Below are 17348 nucleotides of genomic sequence, written 5' to 3' on the forward strand. Positions count from 1 at the left end.
TTTTTTTTTTTTTTAAACATAAAGAATTAAGAGTTATAGATACCATGCCAAATTGGAAAGAATGCTTTTCCTGCAGTCTGCATATATACTTAAGTGATATCAAATTTTCTTGTTTCCTCATATAAAATGTCTTGCACTATTGCACCTAAAATCTTGAAATTACTATAGAATTTTTTATAAATACTGATTACGTTAAGATTTCCCTGTTTGCAGCTCTCAGCTCCCCAAGTCTATTTGAAAGAAAAAGCTGGTGTGATTTATTTACATGCTGATCAGCTTCTGACTGAGGATATATGCACAACAGCTTTGTTTGAAGAAGCCAAGAAAAAGGATAGGTGCGATGAAACCTTCTTGCAGCATTGGGACTGGGGCACATCTCTTTACAAGAAGCAGAGAAGTGGAAATTCCCATTCTATTACTTTTTTTCCTGAAAAAGGTTGGTTTTGATGTTGGAACTCTCTCTATGAAGATCTGGACTTTGCTCTCTACACCGGAGATTCCAACTGGCTTTCATGGGTGTTAGGTTTGGGGCCACAACATCACCATCCTATTTTTCAAGAAAAAAAAAAATGACAAGAGTTATAGCACTTAATCTCTCATAGCACTTAACCTGCACGTGTGGACAGGTACAATCATGAGACTCAGAAAATGAGCTCAACCAAACGGACCTGCTCCCCCTCAATGACTGGAGGTGAAGCAGCTGGCTGACTCGGGCCCCCAGCAATTCAGCCACCTGGCGGCGGAGCCCGGACGAGGACTTGGGCCACCCCCTAGCCCCTTTCCTTGTACCCATCGGCCTAAGCTCAGAACCCCGGGCTCTGCCCTGACTGCACGAGTCCAGGGAGCCTCGTCAAAAGGGAAAGAATTAAGCTTCGCTGTCTGGTCTTACAGACCCCCACCCCCAGCAACAGGATGACACTGCTGGCCTGCCAGCAAGGGTTCTCCAGTGTATTTCTACTAAATGGGGTGGGCTGCGCCAAACCTTTTACACCTTCCTGTCGTCCCTAAGGGGCCACGAGCACATGTCTGTGGGTAGAGAACTTTTCCCACTGAGTAAACCACAGTGGGGAATCCTGGGTTTCATTAATATATTTATAGCTTAAGTTCCATTATTTTCTTTTGCTTTAACTAAAATTCTATTAATCATCACAACACTTATGAAAATTTGAAAAATAATAAAATGAGGGGCAGCTCTAAGAGAGTGGAGTAAAGGCAGAGACTTGCCTGAGCTCTCCCCAAATCCCCTCTGAACAGCTTTAAAATAATGCCTCAAAGCAAATTCTAGAGCAGCAGAACCAACAAAAGGTCAGGGTAAAACAATTCTGCATCTCAAGGCAACGCAGAAGAAAGTCTGTATCAGCAGGTGGGAGTGGAGCAGCGTCCACATCCCAGAGCCCACACCCCGAGCCGGCAGCAGCATGACCAGGCTGGCGGGTGCCTGAATCAGCTTCAGCAGCGTCCAGACTCTCAGGCCACAGACTGTAAGGGAGTTAGAGCTGGCCCAGAACGAGACAACAGGGAGCTCTGCACTGGCACTAGGTATGGGACATGCTGTTATGTGGCCACACATGGTTCTAGGCCACAGTCCCACTAACCTTAGGGAGTACAGGAAATCTTGGTCACAGTTCCAAGTGAAAAGAAAAATTTAACAATTAAAAAAAGAACACTTGTGGTCACTCACACACCACAGCCCAAGCCAGAAGGGCAATGACTCTTCTTAAAGCATGTCACCTTGGAAGAACTGAAAACTCACAGATGCATAAAACTACCTCTTTCTGAAAGCAGCAACATGAAAAACTTGAAGCTTGGGATAATGCCTCCTGTATGCCTTGGGAGCACAGCCAACTTTTACACAAAGTTAAAATTCAAGAAATAGGCTAGGAAAATAACCAAAAAATGCAGAACAAAGTCAAAAGTGTTACACAAAAAAGACTCAAAAAAAAAAAAAAAAAAAAGTGAATTGGTTAAAAGTCCAAAAACAATCCCTGGGTAGGTTCCAAAAAAAAGGATTTTTAAAAATCAAAGAAACAGAATAGGGCCAAATAGAAAATGGAAATCAAAAGGTCACTGAAGTTAATAATTTTAAAAAATTTAGAAATGGGCAAGTAGAGCTTGATGAAACATCAAGAAACAAAAACAAAATCAAAAGAATGAAAAAACAGAAGAAAATATGAAATAACTCAGCGAAAAAAATAACTGATTGGAAAACACACTGAGAAGAAAGAATTTAAAAATTATTGGACTACTCGAAAGCCATAATTTAAAAAACAAAACCCAAGACATCATCTTTCAAAAAATTATCAACCAAAAGTCCCCTGATATACTTGCATCGGAGGGTAAAATAAGAATCAACTAATCACTTCCTCAAAGAGATCCAAAAAAGCAAAACTTCCAGGAATGTTAAAGCCCAAATTTCAGAGCCAATATTATAGCCAAGTTCCACTTTAGGGGAAAATTCTACAAGCAGTCAGAAAGAAACCCAACAAAGGTTTAAATACATGGAGTCACAGTTAGGAATAATGCACTTCCAGGAGATAAAGAATCTAGGATTACAACCAAGAGTCACCTACCCAGCAAAACTGAGTATAATTCTTCAGGGGGAAAAAGAGGAATATCTATTCAAATAAGACCAGAGTTTAATAGAGAACATGACTTACAAATGCAAGACTGCAGAGAAGGAAAAAAAGAGAAATCTTAAGGGATTCAATAAGATGTGGTAGGAAGACAACTGACAGGAGAAAAGAAAAAGCAGGCCAGTGCTAGAGTACAGAGAGTACTGAATGATAAGCAAAGAAATCTGAATTTTAGACAGCAGGCAGTAAGGAATACATGACTTGTGGGCATAAAAACAGAATTAAAATGTGCATAAATGGGCATAAGGTCAGGGTGGGCTGAGTGAAAATGGTCAAGCACAGGGACTCCTAATATAATATTATATAACTAGAAGGATTATGATGCAATTGCCCAAAATGGGGAAATTAGAACCAGGGGACAACTTAGGGCAAAAGTTTTGTTCTTCACGTGTTGAGCTCGAGATGCCTATGAGACACATCCAAGTGAACACGTCCAGCGGGCAATTACAAATTTTGGACTAAAACTAAAAAGAGAGAGAAAGGGTAACTGCAGATATGGGAATCATCTAGACTGAGATGTCAGCTGACTCCATCAATTTGATTATTAAAAGGACAGAGCATAGTTTGGGTAGAAGGGCCTAATTTTAGTCTTTTAAATTACAAGGTTTATAATAGCAAGAAATGAGGAACTCAATGTGACAGAGTGACTAAGGAGGATAAGGATCTGATGATTGGGTTCTTATTAGCATAGACTGATGGGGGTAGAATGAAAGGAAAGTCTTATCTATCACAGTCAACTTTTATTCTGGAAGACTAAAGGTGAAGAGATTTAGAGATGGGATCACTGATGATGATAGTTCATCACTGCTCCATTTGTACCTTTTTCATTATCCTCTTTTAGCTGTATGTTGTATATTTCCAGCATAATATAGTGAGTGCCCTTGAGGCAGGAACTGGATTAGAGGAGTGATTCCAGAGTAGTTTCTGAAGAATTTCAGAGATATCCCTAACTGAACTTTTGTTAAACCCTCACTAAAGTATCTAGGTCTCAACATTAAAAACAAAACAAAACAGACATTCATTTATATTTGAAATGATAATCAAATTATTTTAAATATAATTTTGTCAGGTTCCAAAGAAATGAGGAGGTAAGAAAAAACCCCCTTCTTTCTCTGGATGTTTAGAAGGAAATGATTTAAGAAAAGAGTAATAAAAATGACTTACCTGTGGTTTGGTGAAGTTTTTGTTCATGCACCACTGAACAAAATACTGCCTGGCAGCCGCTAAACTTTGCTTATCTGTTTTCTTACAGTACACTCGGATAAGCTGTTCAGCAAATTTTTCAGGGAGAAGCTGTGAAACCTTTTCAAAAGAAAAACTCATCATTTCTTTCCTGAATCACAAAGCAGGTAAGACACTAAATCTCCCCACCAATCATGTTCCCACTTGGATGCTGTCTCAGCTAATCAGGGGTGGTGGATCCTGTGGACCATCAATACACTGGAGAGGCGTGATATTTCCTACTGCAGTGGATTAGGGGACCCAAAAGTTACTTGCTCAGGGTCACACAGTGAGTAAGCACCTGAAGGATTTGAACTCAGGTCTTCCCAATTCCACACTCAGCACTCTATTCCCTGAGTCACCTAGTGCCTCACATACTATCACTAAAAGTATTTAAAAAAAAACAAACCCACCCTATAATTTTCCTTTCTAATCATTATGCCCCATAATTCATAATAAAATACATCTCTATCAATCCTCCCTCCCAGCCAAAACACCAACTCTTTCGAACTGCATTAAAAATGTTAGACAGGTGGATAGACATGACATGTCACAATAGCAAATTTATTTTGACCTAATTTGAATGCTTACCTGATCTTTTGTAATCAAGACTGCTTTATTTCGGTCACTCTTGCAATAGAAATAAACATGATCCATAGGATTTTTTTCTTCCATTCCATAATCCATGTTGATAACCTTAACAGAAGATAAAAGAAAAAATTACAGAACAGCAATACCACTTCACTTATTGAGCTTAGAGAGGCAAGCCAAGGAATACCATCCATCATCATGACTAAGACCAACAAAATTAACCAAGGCAGAAGAAAACATTCTGCTAAAAATAACCCGAGGAATTTGTTTCCTTTTAGTTTGCTTTAAGCCTGGGCAAAAGGTTCCTACAAGCAGAGTGGATCCTATCATTTGGTAGAGTAAGTAGAAATATAAGTGCCATCAAACTTCCATCATTTCCTTTGGCTATGGGATGAAAAATACACAAATAGTCCTTGCTCTTCACTCCGTGATTTCCTGGAAAGTATGTTTGAAAACAAACTGGATTTTCCTTTGAGGAACAATGTAATAATTGAGTTTGTTCTCCTGTCCAAGGACATTTTATCAAATCCTGTTCTAGACATGATCATCAATTTGTCCATATAAATAAAGGGAATTATTATAAACTCTTGAATTTTAAAACAGCAAAACATCAACATACCCAGCCCAATCGACTCTCCAAATACACTGCCTGGTATAGGCAGCTAAATTTACATCCCTTTCATTTGAGGACGAACAAAATTTGCGCCTTTTTATAAAATGGGATGTGAGAATCAGTAAAAATGTCAATGTTCATAAACTAAATGTAACAGGAGGACAATTGGAAGCAGCTTACAGGAACAATCTTACACATGGTTTGGAGAAATGTTTGTTAATGATATCATAGTGCCAGCAACTTACATCAACTATGAAATCTTCAGCCTTTAATTCAACTTTTAGATCCATAACTTGTGGTATGGAAGCAGCAACATCTTTTGGAAGTTCATCATATTCCTCCTAGGAAAGAAATAATTTTGAATTTATTATCTAGAAGACAGCTTAAACTATGAGAGAAAGTTTATAGTACACTACTCACAGGCTCATATCACGTGAATATCCTCACCTTTATGTTCTGTAATGTCTGCAATGTACTTTTCCTGCCTCTTATCTGTCATGTTAAAACCCCACTGTTCCAAGAAATTTGGAATTATGAGAACAGAGTAGTGACTAAAAGATCCACATCCTTTGTAAAAGACATTCCACCACTCAGCACACATCCCAAGATTGTTTTTGCCAAAAAGACCCCAAATATATATAGAAATATTTAGAATAGTTTTTCTTCTTACTGGCAAAAAAATGGAGGCAAAATAGATTCTCACTGAATGGGGGGAATGACTAAACAAATTGTGATACACAATTCTCAATATATTATTTTAAAGTTCAGAACAAAAATAAATAAGTTTTTTGTTCTGTTTAAAGAAAAAGATTACCAAAATAATTAAAACTGAGAGCTATGAAATAAGGATTTGTTAAGCCCAAAAGGGATATGATACAACACCTCTCCTTTGCAGAGGTGGAAGCTGAGCATGAATAGGGTACCCCAGCACATAACGTTAGACTTTTCGTTTTGTTGGTAGTTTAGATGAACTCTGGAAGGGCGTGGGAAGAGAGATACAGTGGAAAATGTAGGTGATTTAAAAATAAATAAATACATTGTATAAAAACCTTTCTTTTGGTTCAGTACTTCCTCATAGTCATTTCATGGTGATTGCTCCTCATGCCCTATTCCCAGACCAAACTGAGCCTGATCTTTCCTCCCTTAAATGTTTTAGAGAACTATGCATGGCTCCTTTGCAACTAAGATTTATTAGGGTACCTATCCCATGAACTCCTAGATGACATAAGGTCACTAAAAATTTCTATGTTTTGCATAACTTTGCATGTGTCTCAATGAAGAGTAGGAGGAAGGGAGAGAATCTGGAACTCAAAAGTTTTAAAACAAATGTTAAAATTGTTTTCCATGGAAAATAAAATATTAAATAGATGGAAAAATATTTCAAATTCTAATGCCTGACACAATGTCTTACTGTAGAAGGCAGGTAATGTTTATGGAAATGAATTAAGCATATTATTTTAGGATGTCCTAAGATGCCACACAAGATAAAAGAGGTTAATTCTCCCACTTGGCAGAGGCAGGAAGACACAGTATTGCATACATAAAACATTAAGCTGTTTTTAATTGTTTTTCCTTGTTACAAGGGTTCGGTTTATGAAGGGGTGGGGTATAGATTCAGAAATAATTGATGTAAAAACAATCATCAAAAATATTCTTAAAAATATTTAATTGAGAGGCAGCTAGGTGGCCCAGTGGATAGAGCACAAGCCCTGAAGTCAGGAGTTCCGATCTGACCTTAACACTTCCTACCTGTGTGACCCTGGGCAAGGCACTTAACCCCTAATTGCCTCAGCTAAAAAAAAAAAAATAGAAAAGATAATTGAGTGAACACCAATGATTCTATCCTGTGACCCAATTCTGGCACTGGTTCAATATAGGTATAGCCCATTTTCTGTCTTGTGAGAATACTTCATTCAATTATGTGAATTGGGGGGAAGGGGAGGAAGGAAAAAAAAAACCCAACCATAAACTTAATTCCTGAATGAATGGCAAGCTGGACCACGTCTATCTGTTGCTTAGAGACTTTAATTAAGGACCTAGGCTACAGTGACCAGAAATTTAATCAGAATTGAATACAGATACAAGGAATTTTCTCATAATTACACATCTTAATCAATCCCTATGTGAAAACTCCCCTATATTAGCCAACCAGTTATTGTTTTCATGTTCCTTTAACTGCATATACCCACCCTTTCTCTGATTTCATGGAATTGTCCCCATTTGTTCTACCTCTCCCAACCTGGGAACATCTGAGCTTTCCTACAGTAAGAAACCAGATGACCTAGTCTTGTATTTTGTTAATAGTTTTCTTTCATTAAATTAAAATTAAATTTTAAAATATTATTTATTTGCAATAACTAACATTATCTCACTATTTATTCACATGGTCTTTGAACTGACTAAGGAGTCCACTCAACCATTTATTACACCTGTTTTGTTAATAAATCATATGGCTTAAATTTTTTTCTATCTCCAACTATTATAGTAGGCAGGGAGAATCAATTCTGTCTAATTAAAAGAGAACTCTTTGAGTACATGAGCTGACAGAATGAGATGCAAAGATCTAAACAGTCCAAAAGAACAGAGCCAGATCTGATTTAATATACTTCACATTTTCTTTTATAACATATTACTTGACCTTGGAGACTAGGGATGAGGACAGTTACATTAGGAGGACCACTTATAATCACCCACATTGCCAAATTTCAAATCAAAGTTTGGAAGTGCAATTTGAAGACCTCCAAAGCATCCACTTACCTTTTGAATCTTCTCTTCCCCTGTTGGCTGAGTTTCACCCACAAACTTGTATAGTTTACGACTTTCAATTTTCAGTAAAATCTCTCGTGCCTCAGCCAATTTGGGATCACGAGATTGCAAAATCTCCAGAAAAATGTTATCTGCCAAAATTAAAACAACAATTAATATCCTACTATCCAAAGCGCCCCCCCCCCCCCCATCATCCAGATATGTAGGAATAATGCATTAAGGATTTTCTAGGTATTCCTTAAAATTGGAGTTTTGTCTTTTAAGAAGTGATCTTCAAATATAATTTCCTTAATTTATGCTTTACAATCAGCACCAATGTGCAGTGACAAAATGTGAAGGGAAAAAAAAAAAAAAAAGCTAAGCCCACTTACAGGCAACAATGGGCTTGGCTGCCAAGTGATCATTTTTTTATTCTAATTTTTGATTTTGGTAGCCAAAATAGTCTACTGAAAACACAAAAGGACACAGCACTCCAAAGCTTTACAAAGCACTTTGCATTTCATCTCACTTGTCTTTTACTATACTTCTTGGATATCAGTTTTATTATTATACCCATTTTATAGACTTAAGTTAAATGATCATCTAGTGTCACAGGGCTACTAAATATCTGAACCAGGATTTGAACTCAAGTTTCTTACTCCAAGGCCAGCTCTCTATTCACTGTGCCATTTAGCCATCACCCTCATTAAATCACATCTTCTAAAGTACTGAATTTTTTTTGTGACCATTTTGACCACTATTTTTTGACCAAATACTTTAATGAATTTGATGGGCTTTTACTGTTGGTTTGGAGTTTAATTACCACTTATAATACTGTTTATATAGCATATTATCTTTCTAAGTATAGCCAATTTCTAAGATGAAGATTGATTGCCTATATTGTATCTGGGTAGAATTAAATCCATTTTAAATCTTACCTGTAAGTTTAACATAGGCTTCCATATCATCAATTGCTGTAGAAAGCTTGTACTTTTTCCCTCCACTACCTTCTATTTCTATATGGGGATCAGCTTTAAGGAAGGCATCTGTAATCCTGTTGAGAATTAATTTACATAATCTGTTGAAGTGCATCTTTCACTTAGGGTGGGGAACTATGGGTATGGAACTGTATACAGATGCTGTCATATTATCATATGCAGCTAATTTGTGAGCTGGTTTTACTGAATTTTCTTTCAAATCTTACAAAGGACATGGACCCAAACTTAACACCACATTCTAAGATAAGATCAAAATGAGTTCATGATTTAGGCATAAAGAATGAGATCATAAATAAATTAGAGGAACATAGGATAGTTTACCTCTCATACTTGTGGAGGAGGAAGAATTTCTGACCAAAGGAGAACTAGAGATCATTATTGATCACAAAATAGAAAATTTAATTACATCAAATTAAAAAGGTTTTGTACAAACAAAACTAATACAAACAAGATTAGAAGGGAAGTAACAAATTGGGAAATCCTTTTTACAGTTAAAGGTTCTAATAAAGGCCTCATCTCCAAAATATACAGAGAACTGACTCAAATTTATAAGAGATGAAGCCATTCTCCAATTGATAAATGATCAAAGGATATGAACAGATAATTTTCAGATGATGAAATTGAAACTATTTCCACTCATATGAAATCACTACTGATCAGAGAAATGCAAATTAAGACAACTCTGAGATATCATTACACACCTGTCAGATTGGCTAAGATGACAGGAATGGATGGCGATGAATGTTGGGGGGGTTTGTGGGAGAACTGGAACACTGATACATTGTTGGTGGAGTTGTGAAAGAATCCAACCATTCTGGAGAGCAATCTGGAATTATGCCCAAAAAGTTATCAAACTGTGCATACCCTTTGACCCAGCAGTGCTACTACTGGGCTTATATCCCAAAGAAATACTAAGGAGGGGGAAGGGACCTGTATGTGCCAAAAGGTTTGTGGCAGCCCTTTTTGTAGTGGCTAGAAACTAGAAAATGAATGGAAGTCCATCAACTGGAGAATGGTTGGGTAAATTATGGTATATGAATGTTATGGAATATTATTGTTCTGTAAGAAATTACCAGCAGGATGAATACAGAGAGGCTTGGAGAGACTTACATCAACTGATGCTGAGTGAAACGAGCAGAACTAGGGGATCATTATACACTTCAACAATGATACTGTATGAGGATATGTATTCTGATGGAAGTGGATATCTTCAACATAGAGAAGAGCTAATCCAATACCAATTGAGCAATGATGGACAGAATCAGCTACATCCAGAAAAGGAACACTGGGAAATGAGTGTAAACTGTAAGCATTTTTTGTTTTTCTTCCCAGGTGATTTTTACCTTCGGAATCCAATTCTTTCTTTGCAATAACAACAACAACAACTACAACATTCGGTTCTGCACATATACATTGTATCTAGGATATAGTATAAGATATTTAATATGTATGGGAATGCCTGCCATCTAGGGGAGGGAGTTGAGGGAAGGAGGGGAAAATTCGGAACAGAAGGGAGTATAAGGGATAATGTTGTAAAAAATTACCCATGCATATGTACTGTCAAAAAATGTTATAATTATAAAATTAATTTAAAAAATTATCATCCTGCCAGCCTTCCAAACCCACTTATTAAGTCCCAGGAAGACTCCAGAAAACATCACAAAGCATCAAGTCTAGACAGGCTATTCTGATCATGCCACAGGATGGGAAAAATGTAAAAAGGGAGTTTATACTTTTTGGTTTTCTAACCCTTGCCCAGGTAGGAATTTTCCCCCTTGTCATAGCTGTGAGGGGTAAAAGATCTAATTCTAATTTCTTATGGTATTATAATAATAACAACAGCAACCTAACCTTTGTATAATGCTTATGTGCCAGACACCTTATTAAGCCTTTACAAATGTCATCCTATTTCATCCTGGAAGATAAGTGCCATCAGTATTACCATTTCACAAATGAACAAATAGAAGTGACATCACCTGCTGAGAATTGCAGAGTCTATGTCTGGGGTAGGACTGGAACTCAAACCTTCCTGACTGCCAGTTTGTTGCTCTGCCCACTGCACTACTTAGCTAGCCTGACATTCATCATTCAGTTCCAACATCTACCATGAGACGTTATCCAACACTGGCCTAAAACACAATTCCTCTCACACTGTTTTCCAGTTTCCCTAGAAACTTTCCTCCAACAGGGAGCTTTTCTCAAGGTAATTGATTTTCTGGGGCTTACACTTGCTAACGGAATTCAATTGTTTCTGAGCTTTCTTTATCATAAGACACATAAGACACAGTGGATAAGAATGCCAGGAAAACCCAGCTTCAAATCTGACCCGAGATGCTCCCTAGCTGTGTGACAAGTCCCTTAACCTCTGTTTGCCTTAATCCACTGGAGAAGAAAATGGCAAACTGCCCATAAAGTAGGGAATGGCTGGATAAGTTATGGAATGTGAATGTAATGGAAAATTATTGTTCTATTAAAATCTGATGAGCAGGCTGATTTCAGAAAAGCCTGGGAATATTTATATGAATCGATGCTGAGGAAAGGGAACTAAAACCAAGAGAACATCATACATAGTAACAATGAGGAGATTTAAGGCAATTCCAGTATGATTCCAATGTGATAGAGAGGGCCATCTGCAACCAGAGAGAGGACAGACAGTGTGGATCAAAGCTTAGTGTTTTCACTTTTTTTGCTGTTGTTTTCTTTTGATCTGATTTTTCTTGCACAGCATGACAAATATGGAAGCATGGTTAGAAGAATTGCATATGTTTAATCTATATCAGATTGCTTGCTGTCTTGGGGAGGGAGAAAAATTTGGAACACAAGATTTTACAAAGGTGAAAGTTGAAAACTGTATTTAGAAAAATGAAAAAAAAATGATGATTACATGAACTGATATTGAGTGAAGTGAGTAGAATCAAGAGAACATTGTACAAAGTAACAAGGTTATATGATATCAACTGTCATAGACTTGGCTCTTCTCAACAATGAGGTCATTCAAGGCAATGCCAATAGACTTGTGAGAGAAAGAGCCATCTGCATCCAAAGAAAGAACTTTGGAGACTGAATACGGATCACAGCAGTGTTTTCACTTTTTGTTTGTTCTTTCTTTCATTTTTTCCTTTTGATCTGATTTTTCTTGTACAACATGACAAATATAAAAATATGTTTACAATATATCAGTTTGCTTGCTATTTTGAGGAAGAGGAGATAAAGGAGAGAAGGAGAAAAATTTGGAACATAGTCTTACCAAGAAAAAAGTGCTGAAAACTATCTTTACTTCATTTAGAAAATAAAATACTACTGAAAATTTAAAAATTAACTATGAATGAGAGTTGGGACCAAACAAAAATTAAAAACTTCCTTAGTCTATTTCAGTTATCTATTTTTTATGGGTTTTTTAAAAACCAGAATTAAACAGTTTTGATGACTGACATTTTCTATTTCCCCTTGATCTCTTCCCATGTTTTCTGTGCTATTTTTAGATATTCGATACTTTTTATTGTTCCTACTCAATTTTCTCATTAAGGCTGGCTCTATAAACTATCTAAACTACAGCATGTTTTTCATTTCATCTGAATTCCTTCAGAACCTGAAATACGTATCATATTGAACACATACAACATTCAATTCACTTCAACAAATGCACAATGGAAAATTGTGTAGGGAAGTGGAGAGGAAAATCCTTACATTGTGTCAATGATGTTGCCAACTCTGTGCTGGTAAGCTCTTCGGTGCAGGCAGTTGCGTGTATGGAACATGTCATACAGGTTTCCAACTTCCTAGAGAATTGTGAAACAAACTTATAAGTATGAGAAACAGAAAAGCGATGAAGACAGGCATAAATAATTTGCATAAGGTTACACAGGATCACAGAATTGATCTAGTTTAACACCTTCGTGTAAAATGACTGATCCAAAGTCCCAAGGTGGGATGCAGCAGAAATCAAATTTAAACCTGCATGCCCTTCTTTGTCTACTACACAATGAATAACGTATACACCATCCCAGTACCCCTGATATAAGGATGGTAGATCTGTGACATTCATTGGCTCGCTCTTAACTTTTTAATACTTTACCAAGTGGACCTAAATACTGCTAATATCATAAAATAATATTTAAATATTTGTCCAAGGTTTTATTTTAGTTAATTCCACATAAGCTAAGCAAATTCAAACAGAGAATTACATAGAGATATGCGTATTTATGTCACAAAGGCAAATTAAACAGCTATGTATGTGACTTTTTCCCCTTTGGCATCCCCAATAAATTCAGGAAGGTGATAAAAATCATGCATTAACAAAAGCTGCGAATGCTGTCCAACATTTTATTAATTTTATAAGAGCATTTAACAATACTAAACAAAAGAAAAGATGACTGAAAATGCTATTCCCCCAACTCTCAATTTGTAATTAGGAACAAGAGAATCCCTTTCTTTCTTGACTATTTTTTTCTCAAACACTTTACCTTGTCTCTGGTGCAAATATGTTTTTTATTGTTTACTTCACATACACGGGCAAACTTAATAAAGCGCTTATGGTCAAAGTTATTTGGAATTCCAAGATGGTGGCAATCCCTAAAAAGATTCCAAGAAAGGGAGGTGAAAAAAAATCAGTAGGAAAATACTTAGAAATTACTCATCAAAGTATGACAGCACTTGTGAAATGTTCAAAGTGTACCTGGCAAAATAATCCCATTTATCCACATCAATGCCATTGCGTTTATTAGCCACTATCTCATAAAGAAAGTTTTTCTCTTCAGGTCGTCCTTTATATGGCCACTGGGGGGGAAAAAAAGACCAGGGAAAAACTATTTAGTCATAATCATGGATTAATGTTCATTAATTCATTACTTTTCAGATATGATAGCAAAGCAAGTTTACAAAAGAGACAATTATTTATACAAGAACTTTTTCTGTTTATGTTGTTTTAAAACACATGAAAAGCCTTTTACACACAAGTTCATTCTTTCCCCAACATTATCACGTCTTAATTATCCTGTGAATAAAGAGCACGGATAGCCCCGACTATGAGTGAAGCTAGCCATTATTACCCACAGGAATGGCGGTCAGTATTCTGTAGTATAAACTATGGAAGCAAACACATCAAACTCCTAAGACCAATCAGGAGCTATGCTACATTTCTAGGGAATGTATTAAAACAATTAAATACCTGTCAAACCTAAAGATTTACATGTGGTATTATTAGAAAAGGATTTCTTAGCTTTTTGAATATTATGGATCTCTCTGGAAGTCTGAAGACATTAGGGATTTCTTTTCAGAATAACATTTTAAACATATAAAATAAAACATAGGATTATAAAGGAAACATTTTATTGAAATACTGAAAATATTTATTGAAATATAACGATCAAAACATAAAAAAATCCACGGACTTCGGATTAAGAAATTTCCATATCCACTAAGGGGGTAAAGAATTTAGAAATAATCTCTACAGATTATGAAATTTTCCATGGGCAGAAAACTGAGATTGACAAGGAAAAGAAAGATAATACAGATGCTATTTTTAATATATTTGATTAAAGGTAGGGATTTTAGAAGGAAAAAAAAAATTCAACTAAGCTTATTCTTCTCATGAAAAGCCAATAAAGCATACCTTCTTTTTGACCCAGAAACACCATAGAAGGATTTATATCAGTAGTACAATATGACATCAAATAGAAAAGATCCCATATGCACAAAAACACTTGGAGCAAACTTTCTTTAGCAGGAAAGAAATGGAAGGAAAATGGATGTCCACCAAACGGGGAATAGCTCTATGATGTGTGAATGTAACAGAACTGTGTTGGTCAGCCATCTCCAATTCTTGGTGACCCTATGAACGACACTATCCACGAGTTTTTCTTGGCAAAGAATGTAGAGGTTTGCCATTAAGTGACTTGCCCAGGGTCAAAGAGCTAATTCATGTCCAAGGCCATATTTAACTCAAGTCTTCCTGACTCCAGCCTGGAACTGTACCTTAAGAAATAAACAATTTAAAGTTCCAAAAAACCTTAAGGAACAAATGAATCAAGAGGAACACAAACGAGCAGAGTAAAAAACCAAGGGAAAAATTTAAACAATGCCAACAAAAACGTAAAGGAATAATCACTGAAATGCTTCAGAAGGCTGACTGATTGTGATGTGCTTCTGAGTCCAGCTTTATAATGAAGCACACATTTTCATATACAGTACAAAACTTAATTGTACTCATTTGTTAAAAGTGAAGGTTCCAGGGAGCACAGAAATGAATAGGAAGCCATAATGAGGGAAACAAAAATCAATAAAACATTTAAAAAGAAAAAGAAATGGCATTCATTGGTAGATACTGGACATTGATAGAAACTGGATCAAGAGTGGCCAAGAATAACACTATGTGAACAGTTGCAAAGACTCCTATGAAAAATAAACTGCAGATGAGAGTATTAAGACTGGGATGGCTGGAAGAAACTCAGGGATACATCTCTGATTTTAAAAGGACACTTTAGAAGAGACCAGGTCAAATATAAAAATGACATAATATGCTATTTGAAGATTAATCTCAGTGCCTTTCAACATGTTAGGAGCAAAGAAGGAACAAGAAAGGAACAAAGTCAATCAATGCCTGAGGAAATGGAATAATGAAAACTGAAAGTACAAAGAGGACAAATCTGTCCAATTTTGCTTCTATTGTCTTTACGGAAGAACATGATCTTTAAACAGGACACTGGAATTATGAAGCTAGTAAGGGTAAAATGCTTTACTCTTAAACATGAAGTTCTCCACAAATGTCAGCTATTTCTGTTAAATGCCATCTCACTGAATTAATCTATAGTCACTTGGACCAGGAGAACTGCAACCCATTTTTGACATTTAAACAACTATGGAAACTGGAAAGGAATTTCAGGACTGATGGTGGGTAAATGATGCAATTGTGAAAAAGAAGTAAGCAGGTTATTCAAATTCTAGTCTGGCAAGTCTAAGATTAATTTCTAGAAACAAGATTATTAAAAGGATGTGATGAGAAACATGAACTAAATGGCATTCATTAAAAAAAAAAAAAAGCAAAAAACTGTATTTTAGCCAGACCAATTTATTTTCTTTCTTCTTTTTTTTGGTGGTGATATTATATGATTTTGTGGTCCCTTGATTTTAGGGGGACTTCTGTTCTGGCTAAGAATATAGAATAGCAATAAGAAGATTTAAAATCACTGACTGGCAATAATCTAGATGTTTTGAAGTCTGGTTTTGAAGTCTGCCTTAGGAAATTCCCATACCCTATCTGTCTGATTCTGAATAGACCACTCCTCCTTAATTCATTGTTGACTGATAATCTGGTCAGTGATAATCTGGTCAATGAGAACTAAATTCTGGAGACCAGTCCCCAGTCCTACCTATGGGCCATAGAAATAGAAATGTGCTTCTTTGCTTCTGTTTCTCTGTAGAATTCCCTTAGAATTCAGTCTGTTTGTAATGGCATTACAATTACAATAAAACTTTGCCCCGTGACTTGGAATGGGTTCAAGCCTACAAATTCTTTTGAGACACCTCATGACACCAGTCTGTGACTCCAAACTTTTGGGGTCCCTTCCCAACCTCAACAATGTAATTACTACATAAACCAACCAATGACTATGTTCAGAGACATAGAGTACTTGGATTTTAGGAAAATATTTGAAAAAGTCTCTCACAATATTCTTGAGTTCAGATGTGGACTAGATAACAGAACAGTAAGTTGAGAACAATTAGTCCAAGGAACACCAGTGGACCCAAGAATTTTGATAAATGAATGGATATCATTCCAGAGGGATATTTCTAGTGCTCCATTACAGGACAATCCTTGGTTGTATTGTAATACTTTTGTCAATAACTTGAAGATAAAGAAAAGACCTACCACAAAAAACCAAAAAAACCCAAAAAAACCCCAAAACATACAAACAAACAACAACAACAACAACAAAAAAACCCAGAAAAACAAAAAACCTTCTCCCTTCCTTAAGCTTCTCACCCAATCCCTAGACCTCTTAGTAAAATGAAATTTAATGGCAATAAGTCCTAAACTGCATAAGAAGCAGATAAGGGTGGATTACAGATAATCACAGACAATAACAAAAAAAGGTCCGGAGATTTTAGTGAATATGAGTCCATGGTATAGTATAAACAGGTTGCAGACAAGGAACTTGAAGTGTCCTTTATTCTCTGCCTTTTATTTAAAAGATTATCTTTTAAAAGAGGGTTAGGCTCAATTGAGTTTGACACAAAGGACAGAATTAAGACCAATGAGCAGAAGTTTCAGTACAATAAATTACATTTCAATAGAAGAAAGAGCTTTTGAATAATTTTTTAAAATTTCATACTAAGTGGAATGCATAGCTTTTTAAGGAAATGTCACTAGTAAGTCTTCAATAGAAAGTTGGTATGATATTGTTTGGGATATACTTTAGGTTGAGTTTAGACTGGAAAAATCTTAAAGGTTCACTCAAATCTAAAATTCTAACATTTACCAACTCAGAGAACTAACAAAAGGATATGATCTCTGGAAACAGTTCCTAAATGAGCTATTCCAAAATTCTC

General features: G+C 36.1%; 1 protein-coding gene across 1 annotated transcript in view; it reads right to left on the reverse strand.

Annotated features, from left to right (window-relative positions):
• Positions 1 to 233: 233 nt before the first annotated feature.
• Positions 234 to 17348, reverse strand: part of LOC141557225 (deoxynucleoside triphosphate triphosphohydrolase SAMHD1-like) — a 49975-nt gene continuing 32860 nt past the window's right edge. The window contains exons 8-16 of the mRNA XM_074292603.1: positions 13477 to 13577; positions 13265 to 13373; positions 12489 to 12580; positions 8742 to 8857; positions 7816 to 7955; positions 5304 to 5399; positions 4446 to 4550; positions 3798 to 3935; positions 234 to 547 (exon numbers count right to left, since the gene is read on the reverse strand). Coding sequence (XP_074148704.1) covers positions 416 to 547; positions 3798 to 3935; positions 4446 to 4550; positions 5304 to 5399; positions 7816 to 7955; positions 8742 to 8857; positions 12489 to 12580; positions 13265 to 13373; positions 13477 to 13577 — 1029 coding nt within the window. The 3' untranslated portion in view covers positions 234 to 415. The remainder of the gene's footprint in view (positions 548 to 3797; positions 3936 to 4445; positions 4551 to 5303; positions 5400 to 7815; positions 7956 to 8741; positions 8858 to 12488; positions 12581 to 13264; positions 13374 to 13476; positions 13578 to 17348) is intronic.

This window comes from Sminthopsis crassicaudata, chromosome 2 (assembly GCF_048593235.1).
Source record: "Sminthopsis crassicaudata isolate SCR6 chromosome 2, ASM4859323v1, whole genome shotgun sequence".
In the NCBI taxonomy this organism is placed as follows: Eukaryota; Metazoa; Chordata; class Mammalia; order Dasyuromorphia; family Dasyuridae; genus Sminthopsis; species Sminthopsis crassicaudata.